This window comes from Scylla paramamosain, chromosome 7, assembly GCF_035594125.1.
Source record: "Scylla paramamosain isolate STU-SP2022 chromosome 7, ASM3559412v1, whole genome shotgun sequence".
Classification (NCBI taxonomy): Eukaryota; Metazoa; Arthropoda; class Malacostraca; order Decapoda; family Portunidae; genus Scylla; species Scylla paramamosain.
Window position 1 is genome coordinate 33260616 of NC_087157.1, and position 27725 is coordinate 33288340.

General features: G+C 40.9%; 2 protein-coding genes across 15 annotated transcripts in view; both read left to right on the plus strand.

Moving 5' to 3' along the window:
• LOC135101810 (cytochrome b5 reductase 4-like) overlaps positions 1 to 9993 on the plus strand; it is an 11228-nt gene extending 1235 nt beyond the window's left edge. Inside the window, exons 2-13 of the mRNA XM_064006102.1 lie at positions 347 to 517; positions 1072 to 1172; positions 1394 to 1521; positions 1589 to 1592; positions 1721 to 1936; positions 2650 to 2862; positions 3286 to 3424; positions 3985 to 4073; positions 5319 to 5521; positions 6049 to 6145; positions 6553 to 6710; positions 7427 to 9993. Of these exons, the coding sequence (XP_063862172.1) occupies positions 347 to 517; positions 1072 to 1172; positions 1394 to 1521; positions 1589 to 1592; positions 1721 to 1936; positions 2650 to 2862; positions 3286 to 3424; positions 3985 to 4073; positions 5319 to 5521; positions 6049 to 6145; positions 6553 to 6710; positions 7427 to 7481 (1574 nt within the window). The 3' untranslated portion in view covers positions 7482 to 9993. The remainder of the gene's footprint in view (positions 1 to 346; positions 518 to 1071; positions 1173 to 1393; positions 1522 to 1588; positions 1593 to 1720; positions 1937 to 2649; positions 2863 to 3285; positions 3425 to 3984; positions 4074 to 5318; positions 5522 to 6048; positions 6146 to 6552; positions 6711 to 7426) is intronic.
• Positions 9994 to 11286: 1293 nt separating this feature from the next.
• The window catches only part of LOC135102405 (dedicator of cytokinesis protein 7-like), a 36048-nt gene continuing 19609 nt past the window's right edge, over positions 11287 to 27725 (plus strand). For 11 of the 14 annotated variants that reach the window (XM_064007648.1, XM_064007661.1, XM_064007657.1 and 8 more), the window contains exons 1-22: positions 11287 to 11411; positions 11626 to 11725; positions 12594 to 12772; positions 13627 to 13834; positions 14459 to 14641; positions 15293 to 15556; positions 15733 to 15870; positions 16489 to 16654; positions 17240 to 17430; positions 17902 to 18079; positions 19297 to 19329; positions 21323 to 21448; positions 21833 to 22113; positions 22697 to 22885; positions 23564 to 23667; positions 24112 to 24280; positions 24526 to 24701; positions 24930 to 25024; positions 25426 to 25455; positions 25706 to 25832; positions 26492 to 26669; positions 27465 to 27623. In XM_064007648.1, the coding sequence (XP_063863718.1) occupies positions 11371 to 11411; positions 11626 to 11725; positions 12594 to 12772; positions 13627 to 13834; positions 14459 to 14641; positions 15293 to 15556; positions 15733 to 15870; positions 16489 to 16654; positions 17240 to 17430; positions 17902 to 18079; positions 19297 to 19329; positions 21323 to 21448; positions 21833 to 22113; positions 22697 to 22885; positions 23564 to 23667; positions 24112 to 24280; positions 24526 to 24701; positions 24930 to 25024; positions 25426 to 25455; positions 25706 to 25832; positions 26492 to 26669; positions 27465 to 27623 (3315 nt within the window). In that variant the 5' untranslated portion in view covers positions 11287 to 11370. The remainder of the gene's footprint in view (positions 11412 to 11625; positions 11726 to 12593; positions 12773 to 13626; positions 13835 to 14458; positions 14642 to 15292; positions 15557 to 15732; positions 15871 to 16488; positions 16655 to 17239; positions 17431 to 17901; positions 18080 to 19296; positions 19330 to 21322; positions 21449 to 21832; positions 22114 to 22696; positions 22886 to 23563; positions 23668 to 24111; positions 24281 to 24525; positions 24702 to 24929; positions 25025 to 25425; positions 25456 to 25705; positions 25833 to 26491; positions 26670 to 27464; positions 27624 to 27725) is intronic. The other 3 variants (XM_064007650.1, XM_064007655.1, XM_064007656.1) reach the window with 3 other exon arrangements.

Below are 27725 nucleotides of genomic sequence, written 5' to 3' on the forward strand. Positions count from 1 at the left end.
CAAAATTCAGACCAACTCCCCTTCAGAGAAGAGCATTTGCAGGAACCTTTGTTCCAAACACGTGACGTTCTAACACGTGAAGGAAAGTAACGGGGATGAAAATAATTACCTGTATGATGATGATGACGTCAATGATATATATATATATATATATATATATATATATATATATATATATATATATATATATATATATATATATATATATATATATATATATGAATTATTAATGAATATTGATGATAAATAAAAAGATGCATATATGAAAAAATCTTAAACAAAGAAAATTATATATAAATGAGCAAAACGACAATTTATTGGTAATTTAAAAATTCATTTGTGGTAGGCAACCCACGGAACAAGACTGCCCTCAAGCCTGGTCGCAGCCTTATGGACTGGGTGAAGCTGGGCCACTCAGGGGCTGACCTCGCTGGCACCAAGGGCACGCTGCTCGACGTTACGCCGCAGGAGCTTGCCAAACACAGCAAGAGGAATGACGCGTGGATGGCACTCAAAGGTCAGTGGTCACCTGGCCGTGTGCACATGGAAGACAGCTAAAGGTCGGCTCCATCTTTAGGTCACATGCATAGGTCACCAGGCCAAGGCTGAGGGTGACACTTGCATGCAGACAAATGGAAAAATATCATGATTGTGCTTCCATGGTTGTCGTGCAAAGATCAAGCAGAGGAGTGTTTGGATCAGCAAGTAATGTCAGCGTGGAGAGTTTTAACAGATCTTGTTTCCTGTGTTTTGTTTGTACACAATATGCACTCTGATTCCTTATTTATGTGATCATGATAACAATTTCTGTAATAATCATGATGATGTCTTTTGTACTAATTGAAACATTGGTTTATAAAACATGGCGTGTCTCATCGCATCACAGGAAATGACCATCTTTTCATCTCATCTTCCCCAATTGATGACTCAGCACATCATTCCCCATCAGTGAGTGAGGTGTGAATATTCCATGTGTGTATGTATGGATGTGCCTTACCAGTGCACTTCCACCCCAGCCAATATATATACACCATCCTTGCCCTCCATGTCATGCCTCTGTGCCCTTGCCAGGCAAGGTGTACAACGTGACGCCCTATATGGAGTTCCATCCTGGCGGTGAGGAAGAGTTGATGCGTGGTGCTGGACAGGACGCCACACACCTCTTCAATGAGGTGGGTAACAGCAGCAGCATGACTTCCATTATCATTATTACTCTATGTAACATCACTACAACATATGGGGCTACATTATCTTAATAAAAATAGACTATAAATGTAATATGAACTGTAGTACTTGAGTATCTAGTGAAAATGAGCCATAATATTATGCTCAATTCTCTCCACTCTCTCTCTTAGTGTTGTTGCTGTACACCTCTGTGTCCTCTCTCCTTCAGGTGCACAAGTGGGTCAACTTTGAGGGTATGCTGCAGAAGTGCCTGGTGGGGACGGTTGGTGGAGAGCCGTCCTTTCTTCCTCAAGCCCTCCTTCCTGCCTCTGGGTCGCAGCTCATCCAAGACACATAGTAAGTCCTTCCCTTATGTCATCACTCAAACACAGACACACACACGCACCTCACATTCATTTGCCAGTGTTGTATTGTGACTTGTAGATAGAAAATTTCATGTTATTCAATGAAATAGCCCTCATTTCCATCCATCTACACTGAGTTTCTCATGTTGCAGCTTCCTCGCTTTAAGGCAGCATTCTTGATACCTTTTCAGATGCCACAGAACAGAAAAATTCCTTATCAGTGCCCAACACAAATGCCCAGACAGTGTCCAGTGCCAGATCTCCACTGGTGTCCCCCACTCACCCCATCACCCTTACCTAGCCCCAAGTATGATTGGTTCCAGACCCACACAGTGATCAACCTGGCTGTGTACACCCGCTGGAAACACATGACCAGGGAGCGTGTTGTGGTGCTCAAGCGGGAGGCGGTGAGTGCTGTGGCAGGTCTCACTGAGGCTTCTCTTCAGCATCTTGTGGAATTGTTCTTGTCTTTGTTGCCATTAGGAATTTTGTTGTAATTCAAAATGATGATGAAGGCAAATTTTCTGTGGGTGAACATGTGTTTATTTGTCTTTATAGCCTTTAGGAATTTTTACTATCCTGTGAAATGATGAGGAAGGCTTGTTTTCTATGTGGGTGAATATGTTGAATAAGTTTGTGATAGGGGACAGCTCAGGGAGACATTTTTGAGTTAATTAAATCAGTTTAAATTCAGATTCATGACTATCCAAACTGCTTTAAATAATTATTTTCTATGAGTGCTACTTGTTTGATATTTCTTGTTTTCTACCAAATATCAAATAGGAAAAAAAAAGACCCATAAAATTACTATACTCTTCCTTTATCATTGACATTGCCATTCACCTTCATATTCTACACTTCATCATGTTTGTTTAGAGTGCCATCATTTTCAATAGCCACTAAAAACTTACTTTTATGGTTTATATGAACCTTTTGTGTGGTTTTTAAAGTATGGATGATAGACAAAATATTTCCATCATGCTGTTACATTCTGAGTGGCAACCTGACAGTACATGTGAGTACCCTGTGTGAACACTCTGTTGGAGGTATTTGTGATATGTAGGAGTGTAGGGATCAGGAGCTGTTTCAAGTGGCTGAGAAGTGACCTTATCTACTGCAGGTGGTGAAGGTAGTGTGCTACATTCAGGACATGGTGTATGTGGTGCACCTGGAGCTGGATAAGGCTGTGTCCCATGAGTTTGAGGTGCGGGTAGGTGGCAGTGTCGGGAAGGTGGACATCCTCCTCCAGAAACAAGAGACAGGAGTGCGGTGGAGTCGAGTGGGCAAGACGCTACCTGGCCACGGAGAACACCTCAAAGGCAAAGACATGGAGGTGAGGCTGCTGTCACTGCATCTTGGTATCACAAAGCCCTGGGCAGGATGAACTCAGTCTTACCTTATTCAGATATGCTCAGGAAGGAGACCACTGTCTGCCTGAGATGGAAAGCTCATGATGCAGCTATCTCAAGAGTGGAGCATTGATGTGTTTGTTGATGGCAAGATTGAAATGGCAACTTGAAAATGTGTTTGTGTTAGTGCACTGAAGACTCATCACTGTAATTATAATTTTATAGGTATATCTTAGTACAAGTGTATCTATTTTCGAGTCCAATGTAAGTCGTTAATTGAGCATCATTAGTGAGTAAACTGATATGAAATAAGGAATAGATTTTACCAAGGATAAATTGAGGAACTATACTTATTGAAAGATTATCTTAATGTTGATAGTAGACAGGTAAATAACTTGCTTCTCCAGATTGAGTATGTAGAGTGCACTCTGGTGAGGCGGGAAGCCATCACCCACAATACTTCCCTGCTGGTGCTACAGGTGCCAGAACAAACCCACCTGCCTGTGCCTGTTGGGTATCATGTGTACCTCAGGAGTCCCAGCAAAGGTGTGTGTGGGTGCTTCTTGTGTCTTGGCTAAGTTATGTGCTAACAAAGGAAAATAAATCTTCATTTGCAGACCATATAGACTCATATGAACATAAGAAAATACTAGGGAAATCTACAAGAAACTATCAGGCCTATACATGGCAGTCCCTGTATAAAACATACCTTTCTATATCTGGTTGCTATTCCAATCCATAAATTTGTTTTATCTTTTTAAAATTCTTGACTAAACATTGACAACCTGATTACTGAGTCTGTTTCATTCATCTGCCACTTTGAGAACCAATTTCCTCCAGTGTCTTTCTTAAACCTTACTTTATCAAACCTGAACCTATTATTTTGTGTCCTATCCTGATTAATGACCATGAGGATTTTGTTCATGTTGCCTTTTAAACTACTTGAATATTTACCTCTATCAGATACCACTGTGGCACTGATGACATTATGCTGTCATGAGCAGAGGCCTGCGTTTGCCCCAGTGATTCATTATTGACATCATCATAAGTGAGAAAAGTTCCTTCAGTATTTTGCACTCATCCACCTGTTTCTCCTTCCTCCCCAGAGATTGTGAAGCCTTACACTCCTGTGGCCTCAGCTCTGTCCCTGAACAGCCAGGAGGAGCCAGGCCGCCACATTCACCTTTTCATCAAGGCAGGTTCCCTCACTCCTTCTCTTGTTCTTATTTTTCTCGGTGTTTGATTCTGTTACGCCATTTAGTAATTTACATTTTAGTTGGTTAAATAACTAGTGGAAAAGCCAGGTCCAATAAGCCAAAGCTTCCACTAAACCTGAGACAAAACAAGAAGTTACAGAACACAGCAGCGGAAACGTGCCGGCCAATCGTACAGAGTTACATACATAGTAAGAAACATACTACAATCCATCTGAAATGCATGTTAGAATAAAATACATAGAAATTAAATATATACAAACAGTAAACAAAGATTTTTTTTATATATAAGGGCTACTGGCAAAGGGCAACAAAAGCTTTGATTAAGAAAAGGCCAAGAAAAGGCAGTGAGTTGTGAGCAGAGGACTTTCATAGTTTTTTTTTTTTTTTTAATTCTACAGTACTGTTAATTTTGCATGTGCAGAAGCAGGTATGTTTAAAGGTAGTAGTTGTACATTACTGGTAGTGGTTGTGGTGGCAGTATGTAGTAGTACATACTAGTAGTAGTAGTAGTATATTGTAGTTGTAATGATAGTGTAAATTGTAGTAGTAGTAATAGTAGTAGTAGTAGTAGTAGTAGTAGTAGTAGTAGTAGTAGTAGTAGTTGTTGTTGTGATCGTGGTGGTGGTGGTAGAAGTAGTGGTGGCAGTATTAGTGTTGTTGTAGTTGTGGTGTTGGTGTGGTAGTGATAGGTGCAGTAATTATCATCATAGCACCAGTAGTGGCAGCATTAGCAGTAATATTGGTAAGAGTAACTGTAGGAGTAACAATAGAAGGATTAAAGTTAACATGATCTTGTCAGTATTGAGGGATTCTTGCCACTTTCATGCAGGAGGGAAGGAGTGTCTCATCATGTCTCTGGCCTAGCACAGCACAGGCAGAGTTAAAGAAAGAGGATAGAGTGATGCATTCAAATGATATGTGTCTTATAGTCTGAAAACTTCTTCTCTGTCTCTGTAATTGTAATGGAAAACTCTCTCTCTCTCTCTCTCTCTCTCTCTCTCTCTCTCTCTCTCTCTCTCTCTCTCTCTCTCTCTCTCTCTCTCTCTCTCTCTCTCTCTCTCTCTCTCTCTCTCTCTCTCTCTCTCTCAAGTGGTTATGCATATCCGACACTTTATTAAGTTATTGGTAACAAGCATGTATTTTTACTAATTTATAAACATGTTTTGTGTTGTTTAATAGTACAATGAAGCTTATTTACAAACACTTTCTCTTGTAACTGACAGGTGTACAGTGATGGAGCTCTGACCCCTATCCTGGATGCACTTCCTGTGAGCTCCACCATAGAAGTGAGTCTACCACAGGGAACCTTCTCTCATGACCAGCTGACAGCTGCCACCACCACCGCCTCCCATCTAGTCCTCCTGGCAGCGGGCACGGGCCTCACTCCCATGGTCAAGCTGATGCTGCCTGCCCTCAGGAATAAAAAGTGAGTCTGATGCTTCTCCCATGAAGGTTTGATTGAGTGTCAGGTAAGAATTTCAAGGCAGGTGAGAACTTTGGTTGAATGGAGAGGAATTTCAAGGCATTTCATAGGGTGCTGTAAGAATGTTAAGGTGAAACTGACTTGTTTCTCTCTCTCCTCTCTCTCTCTCTCTCCCTCTCTCTCTCTCTCTCTCTCTCTCTCTCTCTCTCTCTCTCTCTCTCTCTCTCTCTCTCTCTCTCTCTCTCTCTCTCTCTCTCTCTCTCTCTCTCTCTCTCTCTCTCATCAGATTGATTTCTAGATTTTACTTTTTCTCAGATGCTGTTCCTCATGCTTAGGAAGTAACCAGATGTGATATAAAACTCTGTATATTTATTATATGCAGGACAGAGACAGCCTGACAGTATTTATTGATGCGATGGATCCCTTGACATGATTTTCATGTCATATTTGTACTTTTAGGCATATTACAATCAGTGCAACTGCTGTGATCTTTGCTGTTATGTACAATATTGATTTCAATGTATTTTCAGGAACGTTCGTCTTCTTCTTTTCAACAAAACTGAAAGTGACATCCCTTGGAAGCAAGAGTTTGAAAACCTGGTGGAAGAGAGCAGTAGTCTGTTAAAGGTAATGTATTGGAAGGAAATGTTTGCATGTTTGTGTGTATGTTGGCAGGTTCAGTCATGGAATACCTCAGTGCATGTAAATTTGAAAATGTTCACATGAGTTCATTGCTTATCAAACTTAGTGATCTCTATGACTAAAGGCAAGTGAATATACCACCCATTCATTAAAATGACAGCCCTTCTTGGAGAGGAAAACAAAGAATAGGATATCATTTCTGTTGCCATGAAACGTCTATGTAACACATTTCTCATGGCAGTGCAGAATGGCTAGTCTTGGTGTAAGGAGAGAAAGCTGGTGTTGATTGAAATTAGCCTCATATACTGACCCTCACCACCAGATTTAAAGTTGTCTAGGAAATAGAGAACATGACACAAAAACATAAATACTAGAACACATTTCCTTTCCAGGTGAGCCATGTGTTGTCTGAGGGGAGCTCCTCCTGGACTGGCTTGAGGGGTAGGATAGACAAAACCCTGCTTGAAAAGTTATTGCCAGAGAACAGCCAACAACAAACAACCTACCTGTGTCTCTGTGGTCCAACAGAATTCACCAAACTAGGCATCAGGTGAGCATGTGTGTATGTAGTGAAAGTGACATAGAGCATAGTGATACAGCACACACACTGGTGGACAATCTCTGCCTGCACCATCTCTGATTACTTGTAGCTCCTGTGTTTTCTAGGCTAGATATTGGAATCCCAGTGATCTCTTGGGTGTGTTCATTTTTGCTACTCATGACTAGCTGTGAATCAGTCCTTCACAGCTCCATAATTCATCTATATAGGTTTGGATGAGAGAGAATGGCATATCAGAGGCTTAATGCAGTCATGATGGGAGACATGAAGTATCACCTCTGCTTTAAATGTTGAAGGGAAAACTATTCTCTGATAATCTTAAAAAGAAAAAAAAAACAATCCAGCTGTCTGATTTTGTTCATAGTATTGATGAGAGACAGAAATCAGGTGGAGTTCTCGTCATATGTTAGTCTGAAGAGAGACAGCTGGTGGAACAGAGCACCTTGTATAACTTTCTCCCATTACACCAGGAGATTAGGTTTGGAATTACAAGTGAAATATTGCCATTTTCTCAGAGGCAGATCAATTTTCCATGGCAGTGACTGTTGTAGGTAAACACAGGCTACTTGTAGAGTACATGTAGAGGAAACTATTAAAACTATTAACTGCAGTGGTTTGTATTCTATGTTTGGGATACAAAATTTTGATCTTGGTCTGGAAGAGGTAATAGTGGAAAATCTGACTGATCAGGGAATGTTTGTTTTCAGTCTCCTTGGTGACCTTGGCTACAGCAGTGATGCCTGTCATGCCTTCTTGGGATGAGGATAAGGATGTGGTACCACATCTGCTCCTCCTGTGTGGTTTGGAGACACACACACACACACACACACACACACACACACACACACACACACAATGAACCAAAGTTTTTGCCAGTGTCTAGACTAATACTGACGGGTGATGCCATCAATACAAGGGTTCATGTGTTCTTTCACTAGCTCCCTGGCTGGTAACATTAGTCATACCAAGAATCAGACAAAAGAATGAAGTAGATTTTAGTTGATATGATATCAGTAATGAAGTGTCTTTATCATTGAATATGATTTAAATAATAAGGTGTGTTCCTATTATAATTATAAAGCGGTACTTGAAAATTCCATGCCATGTGTTGTTTGTGGGAATGACTTGGAAGTGGATGCAGTATCAGGTGTTTGAACCATGATTATTTACTCATAGGAATGCTAAGTTGTGGATTAGATTTTATTATAATTCAGTGTTGTTATCCAAGTAATTTCTCTATCTAAAGCAGCTGTCTGATTCTAAAGCAGCTGTCTGGCTGTGTTGTTATCCAAGTAATTTCTCTATCTAAAGCAGCTGTCTGGTTCTAAAAGAACATAACAATATGAGAACATGAAGAGTCTGTGAAAAGTGGATGCCTGCTCAAAACTTTTATTGTGCACACTGATCTGTGGCACTTGTCTGGTGATGCATAGGCAGCAAGAAATAATTAAACATGGCAGCTTATCTTTCAGCTTAGGTTTCTTACAAAACATACAACCATTGTGATGTTACAAATTACATGGCATGCATCAGGGGTACAAAATTTTTTATAACTGGAAGTAATGAAAATCCATGCATTCTGTCTGTTAATGAACTTTAATGATCTCAACTTGCAGGAGTATGTTTTTTTTTTTTTTTTTTTTTTTTTTTTTTTCACACTGTCTGTCCATACATATCAAATTGAAATCCTCACATATGAATATTTCTGGAGAGGATGGTACTGAAGTTGAAATGTCCTGTGACTGAACATTGTGTCATTATAACTGTGTTGGTTTGTACTGTAAAGGCTTGTATCCTCTGTCTTACAAAAGTGTGGTGGTGGAGCATTACAACAAAATCGAACAGCATTGCTTGTTGAATTACTACAGTATTTAAAACTCAAGACTCATAGTTGTACATGGTTCACACATAGATGGTTGAGCACATACCAGCTGTTATGTAGAGAAATTACTTGCCAACTCATGGTCTAAGCTCTCTCCTGACTCCTAAGGCACACTCAGCACCATGGGCACTGGCCTCAAGCCTGCAGCCACTGTACTATCACTGAGGTTGAAAAAATATTGTCATAAATAATAAAGGCAGTGTAGCTATGCATTGTTTGCTTGATGTAATCTTGTCATACTTGGGGAAGTAGCATGAATAGTTATTGCTTTGTAATATTTCCCAGTTAGTTATGGGAGTATAGAGCTATTTTTGCTGAACACATTGGTCTGTAGGTTTACCAGTCATCATCTCTCAGTGATAGTCGTGAGTCACACTGAGGCTTTCAGTATCAAGGAGAGAACTAAATCAGGTAGCCTTTACACACACACACACACACACACACACACACACACACACACACACACACACACCAACTGAAGAAGAGTAATAAGACTTCAACATTTTGCTAATAAACACCCAAAGTTTAGCTGCCACTCTTAAAAAAATATATTGTGGGGTTTATTAAGTTTTCTCATTACCTGCATCCTTCACTCAGGCTTTGTGTTCAGAGTAATTCAGCAAGTGTCCTGCAGGAAGCAATACTCATTTGACTACATCAACATCACCACAAATTGTTCCCTCACTACTACATGGAAGTAAAAATGCTTGAAATGGAAAATTTTTTACGTCAATTACTTTCACTATTATTATTATTATTTATTTTTATTTTTTTTTGCATAGCACAGGCATTTTTTCAAGTAATAGATTTGAACTGCTTTGATCCCTGACCTTTGTCCTCCATTCCACATCCAAGCCTCACTTGTAAGTGGTACAATTATTCCATCACATACTTTTTTCACTCTTTTACCATCCTTACTTGCTGTTCTTTTCCATCACTATAAAGATCTAACCACTTTTTTTCCTTTTTTTTCTCCATTCACACAGATATTTTCTCGTCTCACCTTCCAGGCCTCATTGCATACACAGACTAAGCAGCATAATGTACTACTGCATCCTGTCTTCACACCTCCACTTCATATTACACTATGCAATACCCAAACATATGTACATCAGGTCTCAGGAGTTTGTGAAGCCATTGGGAAGATTGATGATATGTCCTCTCTCACCAGCCTATGTGTTGTATGAGGACATCCAGGCTAGCTTTGTGTGGCAACTGTAGGATTCCGTGTGAATCAGGATTTGCTGGATATGTAGAGAGAGAGAGAGAGAGAGAGAGAGTGCAAACTAGATGCTATATTGAATTATTGTGATTGTTAAAAATGTGAAAGCATATATTAATACATGTTTGTTGTAAAAGATATGTTTTACGTAAATAAAAGCTGTTTGTGTACAGTGACTTTCTGTTGCAGTTGGATGCAGTAGGTGCTTGGGAGGTGAGGATCATGGCCAACTAAGGAAATGTGGACAAATTAAGAATGATCTACACTTTTTTTTTTTTCTGCTTGTTACAAATAAGTTCTGAAAAAATGTTCCTACTGGTCTGTGAAGAAAACTTAACTTTACAGTATCTTTATGGTGTCTGTCTTGTTATTTCTATAGCAGTGGTTGAGGACAAGACATATTGCAGGCATGAAAATAAAAACAAGAAGTGGATGGTGTGGCAGGAAGTTATGACAGAGTTGTCCTTGTAATGTCATCTTCATGGTGCTAAATCTATAAAGAATAAGTATATACACAAAGAAAATTCAACCTCTTAACTACCCATTATCTTCCTCCTCTTAACTCCATCCTCTTTAACCCTTTCACTGAGACACATCACAATTAGCAGCACCAGAAGCAATGTGTCAAGTCTTTATAAGCATCTACAAGAAAGTTAGCCATGAAAAATAATACATTTTGCAATTTCTTCCCAGTTCAAAGACTGGACGTGGCTGTAGAACAAGTAAAGATGTCTCAAAGTGATTGGTAATTAGGGGAAGGTGTACCAAGTGGCAGTCAAAGGGTTAATTACTCCTCCTCCTCTTCCTTCTCCTCTAATGTACACAACCGATCCTAGCTCCTCCCTCTAAACTCCAGCATTAGTCCCCTTAATTCCATAATAATTCCTCTTTCCACCCTCCTCCTACGTAACTCCAGCATCAGACAGCTCAGCATATAAGCAAAGGAAAACGAGTTGTCATCAGCAGTGTATTTAAAATGTTATTTTTCTGTCACATCAGAGCCAATAATTCGACTTATGCCTAGTTACGGTAATATTTGATTAAGGGATTGAATTAGCTACAGAGAGTGTTTTGTGATGTGAAAATGTGCGGGAGTGACAGGATATCACTATTTCCTGGAAATATATCAAGATAAGTATCAGAAAAAAAAAAAAAAACTATTGTGGGTTATTTATGAGCATGGCATATTATCTACATATTTATATTTGTTTTATTTGTCTATTTATTTATTTGGTTAGTTTATGTATATATATATATATATATATATATATATATATATATATATATATATATATATATATATATATATATATATATATATATATATATATATATATATATATATATATATATATATATATATATATATAATTATTTTACTTATTAACTTTTCTTTATATTTTATCTATTAATTTTTTTTTTACATATTTTTCTACTTAAACATATGGCATCGATGTGAGTATTGGCAGTGGTAAGGATGAGAGAGAGGTAGTTTATGAACGCGAGGCGAGGCGAGCGAGGTGACCCAAGTGACAGTGTAAACAAAGATGGCGTCGGGCCAGCGAGCCTTCGCCCAGAAGCTGTCAAAGTACGTATTATCCCCTACCCATAAAGCATTGCGAGTCTAAATATGAGCTTGAATCCACTGTACAAGGGTGAGGGAGACTTATATAGATCAAGATAAGGTTGAATGAGGTGGAGAACAGTGGGAGGCGGCAGTGATTTTCCGCCTCCCACCGAGATGAACCCCTGTGTGTTTTGTTATGTTTGGTGACGATGTGTTGTGCCCCTGTTTGCCGCAGACACCATGCAGCGGATGTGCGGAGGACCGTCAGCTCGGTCACCACGGGAAAGGATCCGCCACGCTCCACCAGCGTGTCCACTCTTTCGGCTGTCAGTCTGGTGAGCTTCTGCCTCGATAGGTGTTATGGTGCCACGCCCGCCACGCCCATGCCCTCCACGCCCGCTCCCTTACCTGCACCCCGCCCCCATGCCCGTCCCCTTCCCTGCATCCCGCTCTCTACGTCCTCCACGCCCGTGCCATCTCCTACAGCCCGTCCTCCACGCCATCCATTGCCCATCACGTCCGCCACGCCCTTGCCCTCTATTCCCTCCACGCCCGTTCCATCACCTTCATTCACCCTGTTCACCACGCCCTCCACGCCCACACATGTCATGGGGATAGATTACTAAACTGTAGTGAAGGTAGTTATCAGAAAATAGATCGAGTCAAGGGAGCAAGACATGAGAAAGAGATACTGAAAGATAGATTAATCACTCTATCAAGGGAGCAGTGCATCAGAGGGAGATAGATAGTTAGATCATTGAGTTTTTTAAAGGGAATAAGGGATTACAGATATATAATTAGAGTTTTGTTAAGGGTCTGATAACTAATAGCCATATTCTCTCCAGCCTTCCCTTCAGATAAGACTCTCAGTGTCTCAGATTGGTAAGCATTGCCCATGTATCCACCAAACGTAATGAATTAATCCACATCCCTTCCACCTCTCCACCCCATACCACACAATGACATCAATAAGTATTACAGATTTATCCACCAAACAATTAATTAATCCACATCTCTTCCACCTCACCACCCCACACCACACAGAATGACAGATCAGTAAGCATTGCAGATTTATCCACCAAACAATTAATTAATCCACTTCCTTTCCACTTCTCCACCCTAATCCACTTAGAACAACATATCAGTAAGCATTGCAGGCTTATCCACCTAACAGTGAATTAATCCACTTCCCAATCCACACAGAATGACACGCTACAGGAGAATGTGGAGCCGTCTGATTATGAGGACTTCCTGGACCAGCACCAGTTGGAGGCAGACCGTGATCCACACAGCAAGATTCTCTTCTTCCCTTCAGATGACATTGTGGTCTCGCTTATCCCACGTCAGACTCGCACCATCCACCCCATCGTGCCGGAGGAAGGGTGAGTCCTGCGGCCACTCCCAGGCAAGGCTGGTGCACAGTGTGTGTCTGTATTTATTCTTATTTTTGTGTCTGAATGTTCTTTGTTTTAATTTAGATGTATTTTTATTATATCTAAGTGTTATTGTTGTCATTTCCAGGAATTATTGTTTTTATTATATGATGTGATTGCGATTATTATTATTATTATTATTATTATTATTATTATTATTATTATTATTATTGCTGTATTTGTTGTTGTTATCATTCTGAGCCTGACAGAGAAAATAGCTTCTCTGCTTTCCTGCTGTAATCTGTGTTCACAGGGACTGCGGAGGTCAGCTACAGAACATAAGCTGAGGAGTCTATAATCTAGTTAGGACTATTTTCATTTGCTTCAGTTGGTGAATAATGAAAGTACTAATGCATATAAACACTGATATACAATAACCCCCATGTTGTGTAGTGTTTAGCATGCTCATCTCATAACTGAGAAACCCTGAGTGTGAGTCCAGGGAGTTGTGAGGTAGACAGATGAGCAGCAGGTAGGTACAGGATGAAGGCTGAGGAGTTGTGGCCTTGCTGTCCTGGTGTGTGATGTGTGAATGACCTCAGTCCTACACATATCATTCACTATGAGCTCTGAGGTCCTTATGGGTAGCTGTGTTGTAAGACTAGTAGACGACTATGAATGAATAACACATGTAAGCTGAGGACTTGTGGCCTTGCTGTCCTGATGTGTGATGCGTGAATGACTTCAGTCCTACACAGATTAGTTGCTATGAGTTCTGACTGCTTAATGGCTGGCTGTGTTGTAAGACCAGTAGACGACTGTGAATGAATAATACACAAATACTCACACACATATCTACACAGCGATGGTTATGATGCGCATGTGGCTGACTGTGTGCGCTGCTACACAAGGGATTGGCTCCACATCAGCCGCCAGTACATCCACCACTCCACCTCCGTGCCAGCCCACAACCAGCTGGTGGCGCAACACCTCGCCGAGCTCCAGGCCTCCCACCCACCAGAGTTTGAAGTGGATCTGGAGGATGACAGAGGACACAGCAGTGGTGACAGGGTGGGTGTGGCATGGTTGTGTGGCTGGATGCTGGGATGGATGGGTGGGTACTGGGATAAACTAGGTATGGAGTTTCGGGTGTCATGTGGATGTGTGTGGGTGCTGGGATAAAGTGAGTGGGTGTGGAGTTTGGTATATAAATGTGTGTGTGTGTGTGTGTGTGTGTGTGTGTTGTCTGTGTGAAGTTCTCATGTCATTCAGTTTTTGTGTTGCTTCAGGTTCTGTATATCCTCTCCATTCTTTTTCTCCTCCTCCTCCTCCTCCTCTTTCTCCACTTTGCTATCCTTCTTTTCTTGCTTACTCTTTCATTTTCTCCTATTTATCCCATCCTCTGTCTTTTTTTCTTCTTTTCCTCCTTTTCTTCATCCACTTTGCTACCCTCCTTTTTCTTCCCTACTCTTCCTCATACTTCTCATGTTTATCATCATCTCCCTCATCCATCTCCTCATCTGCCACATATTCATTGTTGCTATATCTTTTTCCTGCTAAATTATCAGTAGAGTAATGAAAACACTACTATTTTCTCTAATTCAGTATAGATTTTTTTCCTATAGTAATTTTCATCCTGCTAAATTATCACTAGTGTCATGAAAACCCTTCCTTACCACTCTCCTCGTACTGCAGCATGACCCAGGGGGCAGCCGCCACTCCTCACACCTCTCCGATACCCCTCGAGGAAGCTGGGCAAGCTCAGTGTTCGACCTGAGAAACTCTGTGGCTGACCCGCTGCTGCCATCCCTGCTCACCCGAATACCCCTTGACACAGTGGACACCAACAACCAACAGGCACGGCAGGAGAACAGGCAGGTGTGTATGGAGGGGAGGGAAGGGAGAGGGTCTAGGTATGGTGGTGGATGGCTCTGTGGCAGGAGCTAAGAGTACTGCCACTGTATTCCTTGCTTCTTGTAATAGGTGACTGAAAAGGAAGAAAAGATTGAACTAGGAGCTTTCTCTGTATAGCATCCTGTGAATAGACAAAGTAGAGCATTATATTCTATTACTTCTGGATAAGAACATAAGAAAATAAGAGAAGCTGCAAGAAGTCATCAGGCCTCCACATGGCACTCCTTATATAAAACATATGAACATATTTCTACACCCACAAATGGAGAAAGAGATGAAAGGAATATAGAAAAAAAAAAGTAAGATAGAGTAAAAGAAATGAGAGAAGTAAAAGATATGAAGAGCAGGAAGGAGAAAAATATGAACAAAGGAGTTGAAGAAGATTGTGAAGGAGCCATAAAAAGAAGAAATAGAAAGAGCTTAAATAAATGAGAAGCAGAGAGTAACAGGCAACTTAGAAAAGAAAAAAAGAGAAAGACAAGAAATAGATAAGCCAAGCCTGTACAAGAAACAAGAAACAGGCAACTTAGAAAACACAATATAATACACAAGTAAGCCAACCCTGTACCTAACACTGACCCACCTCTCTGCCTCTTTCTCCTTTCCCCACAACAGGACTCCCTCTTCGTGCTGTACCCGCCGCAGGACGAGGAGGACATGATAGAGCGGCGGTCCTACCCAGAGGTCCCGCTGCCCCACCAGGCCCACCGCATACAGGTGAAGTGCATCAACTTACGCCTGGAGTTGGAAATTGAGCCCATCTTTGCCACCATGGCCCTCTACAACCTGAGGGACAAGAAGAAAGTCTCGGAGAACTTCTGTTTTGACATGAATCCAGAGCCACTGAAGAGAATGCTGACCTCACACATTCCCTATCAAGTATGTGTGTGTGTGTGTGTGTGTGTAAGAGGGGCTCTGGTCAAAGGCAACAAAAATGAGAAAAAAAGTCTCTGAAGATGCAGTTTCATCACTTTTTTTTTTTTTTTTTTTTTTTTTTTTTTTTTGTCTCACCCACTCTGTTTTCATGCCTCATTTTCACACTTGCATCCCTCCAGGACATCTCCACCCTGAGCCGCACCTGCATCTTTGACATCACCTACCCCTCCAGTGACCTGTTCCTGGTGGTGCGCCTGGAGAAGGTGCTGCAGGGGGACATCAGTGATGTGGTGGGGCCCTACATGAAGGACGATGCTGTGAGTGTTGTCTCTGAATTGTACTGTAGTTTCTCTCTCTCTCTCTCTCTCTCTCTCTCTCTCTCTCTCTCTCTCTCTCTCTCTCTCTCTCTCTCTCTCTCTCTCTCTCTCTCTCTCTCTCTCTCTCTCTCTCTCTCTCATAACAATTGCTACTTTTAAAATTTTCATGTGTCTTAATTTTTTCTCTCATCACCAAGGTCCTTCTTATTTTTCCTCCATGTTATTTCCAGTCATATTAAATTCCACTTGGGTTCTTATCAGTCTTCATCTTTCTCTCTTTCCTCATCTTTTAAAATCATGATCTTTTCCCTTTCTCCTCACATCACTCGTCCTCCTCTCTTCCCAACATCCCTCTCTTTTATTCCTCTCATTTCACTCTTCTTTCCTCCACCAACTATGTCAATTTTCATTCTCTCCTTTCTCATCCTCCTTCCCTTAAAATCATGATCTTTTCCCTTTTCCCTCCCATCTCTCATCCTCTTCTCTTCCCAACCCCTCTCTTTCATTCCTCTCATTTCACTGTCCTTTGCTGCACCAACAATCTCAGTATTTCATTCCTTCCTTTCTCATCCTCCTTCCCACTCTCCTCACTCTCACTTCCACCTGTTCTCACCACAGAATCGAGAGAAGCTCAAGTCAACAGCTGTTGCATGCTGTGAGCGTCTGGGGAAGATCCGAATGCCTCTTGCCTGGACTGCCATCAACCTCATGAACATCTTCAATGGCGTGCACAGCGACAGGGAAAATGCACCTGAGCGTGAACCTTCAGGCTCTAACAGTCTAGGTCTGTGTGTCTGTGTGTAGGGGATGGAGTGTCTTTGATGTTTTCCTTAAGTGGTAATGAAATAACTTTAGTATTGAGCCATCAGGTGTGTAAGTTTAGGAATCAGTATTGTATTAATGGCAATAACTCTTGCATCATCAAGATGTGCTTAGTATCTGGGTGTGAATTCAGAGCCCCTTAACTGAGTTGCATGCAGAAGCATTCAGAGAGGTATAGCTGTGTAAGGAGACTTGCAAAAATACCTAAAGACACTGACATAGTATTTGTTTCCAGTCAGTAAGATCTTTCATGAGAGTGTAATTCATATGAAAAAAAAACAGGGCAAGTAGAATATGAGAATAGCACTGGAATGTGTGTGTGTGTGTGTGTATGAGAGAGAGAGAGAGAGAGAGAGAGAGAGAGAGAGAGAGAGAGAGAGAGAGAGTAAAAAAGACTGGTGTGCAGGGATGAGATGTAAGGATAGGAACAAGAAACTCTCAGACTCATTCAGCACCTTGTACCGAGTGTTAGTGTTCCCAGCAACAAAGATCATGCTAGGCTCCATTTTTACACTCATACACTGTTACCTTGCCTATGCTCCTCCAGATCGCAAGCAGAGTTCATCCAGCTATGACGAGCTGAAGAGGAAGAGTGGGTCTGGCTCCCTCACGCGGCGTGGCTCCCTGGAACGTCGCAGTTTTAGCGAGAAGCGGCGCAGCTGGTCACCGGAAGAGTTTGGGGCATGTCTGGACTCTTTCCGCCCCGTCACCCTCACTGTGTCCTCCTTTTTCAAGCAGGTCAGTTCATTGGCTTTGTCTGTCTGTATTGTCTGTTTGTACCAGTGTGTGCTGTTGGGCCTTGCTGTGGATGTATGTGGGCAGCTGTGCTATGCCTAAGCTCCTGGGGTGTAGCATGGTGGTCCACGAGACTGTCCCTTTCCACCAGGGGCCAATGTGGGTAAGAGTGTGAATGATGTATGAGTGTTTGGTGCTTTGTCTGAGCCACCCCATGTGGGATTGCTGGCCTAGTATATAGATGGGATGATAGAGTTCAGTGACTCTTAAAGTAATGGCGTGAGAGATAGGAATGGACCAGTGCTAATGTTTTACCCAGTAGCTAGAGGTACTCATTTTCAAAGTATTACTAATAATATATCTTACAATGGAAAGAAAGAAGAGCATCTGTTTGGCAACCTATGGAGTGGAAAGATATAAAAAATAAGTTTGGGAGCAAGAAAGCAAAGAAGAATCCCAGATCTCTTGTTCTAGGAGGGAGACAAGCTACGGGATGAAGACTTGTACAAGTTCCTGGCAGACCTAAAACGTCCCTCCAACCAGCTGAAGAAGAAGTGCCTACCAGGCCTCCTCAAGCTGGACATCTCCCCCGTCCGTGACCAACCCAAGTACTGCCTCACCTCAGAACTCGCCAAGCTGCACCCCTACCCAGGTGACCTTCCTTTCTTTCTCTTTACTTGGGTGAGGTCTTCCTTGCAGGTGACTTTCCTTCCCTACTCTGTATACTTTACTTGGTTGGTGTCTTATAAGTGACTTTCCTTCCTTACTTGGTTGCCTTGTTACTTATTCTCCACTCATATATATTTTCAGAGTGACTTCTCTTACCCATTGTATATTTTTTAACATAAACATTTTTTTCCTTATGTATTTTTTTTTTTTTTATCTTACTCTGCATGCTTTTTTTTTTTCTTCCCAACTGACATTCCTTTTCCAGCTGACTTTTCTTTCATATCCTACACATATAGTTTTCCTTAGTAATGTCCATTTCCTTCTAATTCCTTCTTTCAATTTCTTTTTTTGTGTTTAGTGTGCCCCTTTTCCTCTCATGTTTCCAGTTTAAACCATCTTAACCTTTCTTATATTTCCCATGATTTTTTTTCTGTTTAATTTTCAAGTATTTTTTTGTGGGGTTTCTGTGGGTGATTGATGCTGTTGTTATGCCATTGTATTTATCATCTTCCCTAATCAGTCTTCTGTTAACTGCAAGTTTGATATCATTAAAAATATATTCATGCTTTATAAGTAAAAAAGTTCCTTTCATTAGTCTGTGTTGCACTGTTGGTTGCACTCTAAAGTAACAACAAATTGGTAACAAAATTAAATTTTACAAAATGAGTAAAAATAATTGAATGCATCATAAAGTAATATGCATATGTCTAACCCACCAACTAATGACTCCCTAATTATTGACATTCATCCAGTAGACTTAAAACATTTCCCTAACTCCTGTATCTTTGGCTTTGAATTTCATGCCATTAATTAACCTGCTGGGGTTTTCCTTACTGGTCTGTGGATGCAGGTGTCTGTAGTGTACTGTGAGTTGTGAGTGCTGGGGTGGTTTGGGGTGTGATCCTGCTTGTGGAATGTGTCTGCCACTGGTGGTTTGGTGGTGTGTGATGTGGTGTGACCTTCTCAGACCTGCATACATTTTCAGGCATTAGTTATAAACAACCAGTCTCAGGGATTGGTGAAGACCAGACTAATAACCTGTAGATTAGGCTGCATTCTAATAACTCCATGTATTCAGAGCCATCACTTACGAAAGCCTTTGAATGGAAGTGCTCTCCAGTGGAGGAATGTGTACTTTTGGGAGGTATTCTCAGGTGGTGCTGAGGAATACTTGCATAACCTAGTCTAACCTTATTGCAGCAGATGACACTGAGGAGCAGGAGGACAAGGACTGTAAGTGCTGTGTGTTTGAGTTGCTTGGCTTCACCTGCTTACCTCTTGTCATGCCATGCCTGCCTTGTTCTATGAACCACTCTCCTGCATTCCCTTCCTCTTTTCTCTCAGGAAAGATTCCCTACCACACATGGTATTTGTTGTTCACACATCCAGACCAGTAATACAGCCATTGAATTCACTGACTTTGTAGCATTTTTTTTGTAGTAAATATTTCTAGTCCTCTTAGATCTCTGTATTCAGTTTATAGTGTCCATGCAGGTACTGTTGTATGCCTCCTTGTTGTCTTGGTCAATTGATCCTTATGAGAGAATAAAAGCACCTCAGGTTTCTTATTTCAGCACAAGACTTCCTATGCAAACAAATTTAATTGAAGTGTGGTGATGCAGTATCTAAATTATTCTGGTAATAGAAATGGTTTATATGTTAACTCTGTCGAAACTTGTCTGTGAAAACCATTTGACTGTCAGGTGATAAGAATAATAACTGACTTGTCTGAGCTTTTGAAGTAAGAGATGAATATGCAAATGTGTGTGTGTGTGTGTGTGTGAGCAATTATTTTTCATCACTAAGAAGACATAGTAATAAATTTGCCAGATATTAAACAAAAACTATTGGTATTTGCCAGTGCCTGATAATGTGCCTTTTTTTTTTTTTTTTATAAGGATGGGCACAGGCCAAGAGGGAAAAAAATGAAAAAAAAAAAAAAAAGCCTTCTGAGGTGCCGGTCTCCATACATAGTTGAAAGCATTAGTAAAAAATACAGGATAAGTGTCTTGGAACCTGCCTCTTGAAAGAGTTCAAGTCATTGGAAATAGAAGTATAGAAGCAGGCAGGGACTTCCAGAGTTTACCAGAGTTTACCTGATGTATGTGTTTACTTCTTTTAGTACACTGATGATTTGAATTTAACAGTCATTACAAAATATTGTTTCAAAATGACCTCAAATACAGACTTTGCTTCATATAATCCATTGCTCCTTTCTTATTTATTGATAATTCAGATTCAGGTTTACAAGGTTTACATTTCAGAGTGCAGCTTTTCATAATATAAAGTAACTCGACTCCATGCACCTGAATGTTTAGTAAACCAGCGTCAAGTGTAAATCATCACCTTACCCTCCACACAGTCATACAAAGAGTGATTGAATGTGCTGTTGTCTGTCTGTGTAAATAGCTATTGTTGTACATTCTTTGAGCTTTCTTTTTTGTTGTGCATGACTAGCATTTCCTTTACTTCTTATACTATAAATGATGTTATGGTGCAGATGGTGATCAGGTGTGTCAGTTTCAGTCATCATTCTTTACTTGTGTTTGGGGAGGATAATCGTTTTGGTCTCTGACAGGACAAGGATATAGAGTGGAAAGAAACAGCTTTCATATGATTTGTACAATACAAGTTTCGTTTCTTCCTGCATGTGTTCAGGATAATGTGTTGACTTCACCTCCCTTCCAAAGAATCAGAATAGCAAATACAAAGAAAGACTTTATATTATTATTATTATTATTATTATTTAATTTAGATTCAATCATATGTATAATTCTGTTTCTATAGTTCACTGCCACTTTTTTTGGATGATGTGCGTCTCATTTCCACAATGTTGCAAGTATAATGTCTCAGCGTATCATCAGTTTTTTTTTAAATTGGCAGCATCCTTTAGATAAAGACAGTAAATTTAGAATTATCAATATCTTCTCTACAAAAAAAAAAGTATGAATTTAGTATCATGTTGAGGAAAGTTATTGGTCTGTGAAGTTGCTTAGTTTTAGGATTTTAGAAATTCCAGCCCTTATATACTGCATATAGGCTTGGAATTGGAAGCTTGTAGTGTTCAGTAGATAGTGAGTCCATACAGAGGGACCTGGAGTGTAGATAGAATTTATAATGAAAGAAAAATACATGCTCACTTTTCATAATAGGAACAGTGTAATTGGGGTGCTTCTGTTCACTGTTATGTACAAACCTTGACTCATGGAAATTTCCCTCACTGAAGATGAAAAGTGTCGGCCAATCAAGGAGATTGTTGAGTTCCCTCCCCGAGACATCCTGGTGCCCCATTACTTCTACAGGAACCTGCTCTACATATCCCCCAAGGACCTCAACTTTAACAACAGGCCAGGTGAGCACTCAGGCAGGCAACATTCTGAAGCAGGTTATCACCCTTGTTTTGCTTTGAGGTCAGTTATAGCAAGAGTACTTTCTCTTCTTTGTTGGGATGGGGAAAACAATCTTAGTTTATGTATGTATATATCTATGTATGTTTTTTTGATGATTTAATGTTAATTCTGTTCTTGTTGAATGTGTCTTGATCAGTTTGTTGTGACACCCTCTAATCTCATAGTAAAAATTTAACAACATCCTTCCTCCTCCTCCTCCTCCTCTTTGTCATTGTCCTCCTCCTAAAAGTGGTAGTATAGTCACAGACAGGTTTGTTAGGCCATGTAAGGCTGTTGCTGTTTGTTTTTTTCTTTGCATTGTATTGCTCCTTGTCCTTCTCCTCCAGGCTCAGCACGTAACATTGCTGTCAAGATTCAGTTCATGGCTGGGGAGGAGGAACATGCAGCCCTTCCTGTAATTTTTGGCAAGTCTTCCTGCCCTGAGTTCACATCTGAGGCATACACTGCCGTCACCTACCACAACAAGTCCCCTGATTTCTATGATGAATTCAAGGTGAAGCTTCCAGCAGTGCTTGGTGACCAGCATCACATCCTGTTCACTTTCTACCATATATCCTGCCAGAAGAAGAATGAGGAGAAGACCATTGAGACACCTGTGGGATACACTGTGAGTTTTGTACTGGTGGTGAAGGGGGAGAGAGAGAGAGAGAGAGAGAGAGAGAGAGAGAGAGAGAGAGGTAGTACTTATAAGATAATTTAGAAATATTTAAATGCAACATTATATTTTATAGCTATGCAGACAAAGTATATGTTAAAAAACAATTAATGCAAATAAAAAGCAAATATTGTATGGTGAGTATATAACAGTAAGACCTTAAATTTTGTGTTCACATTATAGTGCTACTTCACATTTACTTTGTACTCATTGGTGGTGTTAAACATTTTTGCCAGACGCACTTTTACTAGAATGAATAAACAATGAAAGGAAATACAGCTGCTTCTAGAGGAGAAAATGTTCAGTTATATTTCACCAATTTTGACCATCTAGATGTTTAATATGAACTATTTTTTATTCCTCCTACTATGGACACTGATACCTACTCACCTTTTAGTTGCATTCAGACATGTCAGGATTGCCAGTATTGCTGGCCTGGTATATATATATATATATATATATATATATGATAGATAGATAGATAGACATGTCACATAAAACAAGTATGATCACATTATATCCTGCCTGCCTGCAGTGGCTCCCAGTGTACCGGGATGGCAGCCTGCAGACCGGGGAGCACAGCCTGCCAGTCATGATGGAGCGGCCACCCAGCAACTACCCATACATCACTGCCAACATCCAGCTCCCCGGCACCAAGTGGGTCGACAACCACAAGGGCCTCTTCACTGTCTGCGTGGAGGCCATTTCATCCGTCCATGCCCAGGTAATGATGTGGATGATGTGACACTCCCTGTCTCCAAACACTCTTCTCATGTGTCCTTCCCTCCTTGTACTTACTCTCCTTAAGTGCTCTCAGTAATGATGTGAATGACATGACCTTCCCTCCCTCCATACACTCTCCTCATGTGTTCTCGTTCATGTATTTCATTCTCACATACTCCCTTTGGATCCTTTCTGCACACATCTTTTCATAGCCGTCCCTGCACTCATCCATGTCATCATGTGCTCTTACATTTATATCATCTGTCCATACTCTTCCTCTCCCTTTATCTATGTCTCTTTTGGCTCCTCCTTGTGCTGTATATGTCTGTTCTAATTGCATGTCTGAAATATTAATGAGCAGCAATAGCAGGAGGAAACATGTTATAGAAAGATTACTTCCATTCTGAGCAGTGTGTCCTCTGTACTCTGTCTGTCTCCCAGTTGTGAATGTATGGTGTGTGGATCACCAGCGATATTACCAGTAGAAAAGGAAAGGAATAACTAGTGTAGTCAATTTTTTCATTAATCCAATTGTATATGATCTGTGATTTTTTACACAAATGATATCAGGCAAGTGGTACAAAAGCAAGCATAGAAAGTGAGTGATACTTTTTCCTTTTAGAAGTTTTAGAAGAGGAGTGTAAACTTGTACATCCCATATTTGCATTTCTGCCGTCAGGACAAACAAATCGACTGCTTCTTCAACTTGTGCAAGATGGTGGAGGAGGGGAACATCCCAGCACGCATTGGGGAAGCCAACATGGAGGGAGAGCTGAAGAAGGCGTGAGTAGACTATTGTTTTCTTAAAGTGTGGTGCCTTGAGTAGACTTAGATCCTCTCAGGCATATTTGGCAAGGTATGCCAGTGATGATAAAATGATGCTAGCTTTGTCGGTAATAGTTTTTGTTTTCCATGTATGCTAGGGAACAGTCTCAGTATGAAGGGGCAGGGGTAAACCAGTGTATGCTGTTGGGTCTTGTTGTGGATATGTGTGGCCAGCTGTGCTATTTCTAAACTCCAAGGGTGTAGTATGGTGGTCCATAAGACTATCCCTTTCCACTGGTGGCTGACAGGACTAAGTGTGAATGATGCACGAGTGGGTGTGTGATGCTTTTATGGGCCATCTTGTGTGGGATTTCTAGTCTGATATATAGACAGATAGGTGTAAGTAACAAAGGTTTCTTCCTTGTATTTGGTGACAATGTTCCTCCTCTCACACACCTTCAGAATGGCCGACCTGCTGAACTGCAATGCTGAGCCACTAGTACGTTTCCTGCCTGTGCTTCTCGACCGCCTAATCTCTCTGCTGGTGTGGCCACCAACCCTTGCTGGCCAGCTCGTCAACATTGCCCAATCATGCTTTGAGACGATTGGCACCATTGTCAACCGTGTGTCGGTAAGTGGCCACTGGACCTGTGGTGGGATATGTTCACACCAATATTGCATCATGTAGCATGTTGTGTCCAATCATGTTTGACTGGAACTCCTTAGCTGCTCTCCTTAAATTCTATCTCAAGTCTGTTGAGTATACATTAAGAATTCAAAAGTATACAAAGAGAAATTTCATAAAGCACCAATTGGGTTGTGTCTTTTCACCTTCATTTTCCACTTACACACTTTTTGCTCTCCTGCCCCAACCAGGGTCTGTTGGAGGACAAGAACGACCAGCATGGACGAAATAGCATCCTCTTGTCCTATGTGGCATACCAGTCCACTCTGCCTCACCCTGATGACAGCCCTCCCACTCCTGTTGGCCCACAGCATCCCCACCACCCTCCCCCACCAAGCTCTGTTCCCACTCACCGCAAGTACTCCAGGTGAGCGAGAGACATGAGAAAGAGAATGAGAACATATGGTTTTTGAAAATGTGACAAGTAAAGAACAAAAATTGTGCTATGGGAGAAAATACAGATTCTTTATCAGCAGTGGTAGAGGGAAAAGTTGACAGTAAAAGTTGAGTAAATAGCAAAGTGCAATAAAGGGGTGTGTAAGGGAACATATCAGATGGACACCATGCAACTAATAAGGCATTGTGTCCATCGCAGGAGCAGCAGCAATCCTGACCTGGGGCTTGATGTGGATGCAGAGATTGGTGGCATCTTTGCACGTGGCTTGGACAGGACCAACTCAATGAGGACAGGTGGGTTAATCAGTGATTGTCTGCCACCAACTTGTTCCCACATGATGATGATGATGATGATGATGATGTGTTGATTTCCCTTGTTAGATTTTATTGTGCTGTATCTTTTATGGTAAGATTTTTTATAGGGATCAGTTCAGAGCAGCAAAATAATTGGTGATCTTGATTGAGAGCTGAAACTTGGTCTTGCTTTGTAATGAATCTTCAGGAGAGTATTTTGTCAAGACTGTCATAAAAAATGAATTATGAAATAATGGAATGGATAAGGGATACCTGAAATGGTATTTGCACGGAAAATTGCTGTAAAAGATACTTGAGTGATACTATGGCTATACTAAAGAGTAAAAGGCTTTTGGTTTTTCTTAGCTTGAATTGGTTTTCTTCCATGTCTGTCATACTAGATAATGATGAGGAACAGTTGATCATGAGAGGTAAGGCATCATATTCTTAACATTGCTTGTATTTTGCAATCATTTTTGTACTATAATAGAACAGAACACACAGACGAGCCTCAGAACTGGCCAGAGTTATTCTACGTGAACATATCCATCTATACTAATGTTGTTTAGAGCCAAAAATCCAGAATTTCTGAAAGCAAGGTCATGAAGATACATTCCACTAACACGGAAGCATTTCATTCATCCCTAACATGTTGCCTGAAGACACGTTGTCTTCCATCAGGCAGCAACTATGAGAACCTGATTACTCTGCAACGCTCCAGTGGGAGGAAGCTGACACACGAAGAGGTAGCATTGCAGTGGGTGGTGTCCAATGGCAAGGGCAGGGACATGGCCCTTGCTAACTCTTGGTGAGTGCCTGGCATGTAACTTTCATGAGAGGATTTCACTGATTTAATTGAATGTATCCTGTGTGTCTCAGGAGGAGCATACCAGGTACACTCAGTTACCACTTAGGTTTTATTGTTAGCAAAATGTATGTGTCCTGATATTGGTGTAAAACAGACACACCAGTCATTCAAATCTCATCTGGTGACATTCTTGTAGGTTTTTGTTTACAGATTCAGTTTGCATCTTGCAATAATAGAGACAAAATTTGTGTTTGCTGTTGGTTCATTTACCACAGCAAAAAATAATCCACTCCCATTGCTGCAGGTGAGACTGCTTGTACTTTCAAAGAATAAATATTTATTTAAGTGTTGGATGATGAAATGCCATGAATGATTATGTAGTGTAGTATATAAAATGTTTCAAACTGATTTGGTTCAGGCCAGAACTTTTTGTCCAATTATATAACCAAGGATAAAGCTTTTAATTGTTGCTAGGAAAAAAAGTGAACAGAAAAGAGATTGGGTTAATCAGATTTGTAGTAATGCAGTAATAATTTAGGAATGGATCGGCAGTAATGTCTTAAGCTCTTGTGTATACCAAGTATGTGGCTTTCTTCCTTCATGTGTCCAATGAGATGCAGCAGGATGTATACTTATCACTATTTTCCCCTCTGTGGCAGGTTCTTCTTTGAGCTGATGATCAAGTCCATGATAGAACACCTGGCCAGGACAGGAAGCCTGGACTCCCACCGCAAGATGAGGTTCTCCCATCAGTTCTGTGATGATATTCAGAATCTGACCTCCTCCATTACTAATGACATTATCGCCCACAACACCAAGGATGTTAAGGACACTCGGGTAAGTTGGCCCTCTCAAGTGCCTCATTCTGTCGTGAGCTCCCCAGGTAAAGGATAAGGATGTCATGGTAAAAGTTTACCGTGAGGATTTTATTATTTGTCTTTTTAAGAGGAACACAAGTCAAGGGTAACAAAAAGTGAAAAAAGAGTTCCACTGAGAGTACCAGTCCTACTTATATATTTGTCTATATCTGACACCTGTTTGTTAGATCTCCCCCCTCTGGGATGGCTGCTACTCAAGAATCCCTGTTCATTCTTAGTGTTGCATTCTCTAATTGGATATTCTGTGCACTACCATACACTTTACAGTTACCTTACTTTCCCTTTTTCACATTTATTGAATTTCTAAAGTGTTTCTTCTATCTTTTTCAGTCTCTCTCTCTCTCTCTCTCTCTCTCTCTCTCTCTCTCTCTCTCTCTCTCTCTCTCTCTCTCTCTCTCTCTCTCTCTCTCTCTCTCTCTCTCTCTCTCTCTCTCTCTCTCTCTCTCTCTCTCTCTCTCTCTCTCTCAGCCTACATCCACATCCTTTCTCTTCATTGCCCACACTCATTCCCCTATTGACTGTTCATAGCAATCACACATGGGACAAACAGTTTTGAGCAGAGGTTAGTGTGAAAAACTCAAAGTCTATTAGTATATTCTCTCAAAAGGAATGTGTGGTTCTTCACAAGTTGAAGGATGCAAAGATGAACACTCACCAAGCACAAATCATGTATTCCTTACTTTCTGTTTCACACACTGGAAGCATCACTTACTTAATGAAACACTGAACACTTTTTCATTAACTCCTCCTTCAGTTTGTACAGAACATCAACAGCAGCCTGGCATTCTTCCTGATGGACCTCCTCTCTGTGATGGACCGTGGTTTTGTCTTCATGCTCATCCACAACTACTGCAAACAGATGAATGGCAAGATTGTGCTCCTACCTGATGCTGCACCACTCATCAACCTCAAGGTACCTACCAGTGTTGCATATAGCCTATGAATATATGCTTGCTCTATGCTTTATATCAATGTTTTATATTGTCGTGTTACTTTAACGGTGGTCCACAAGACT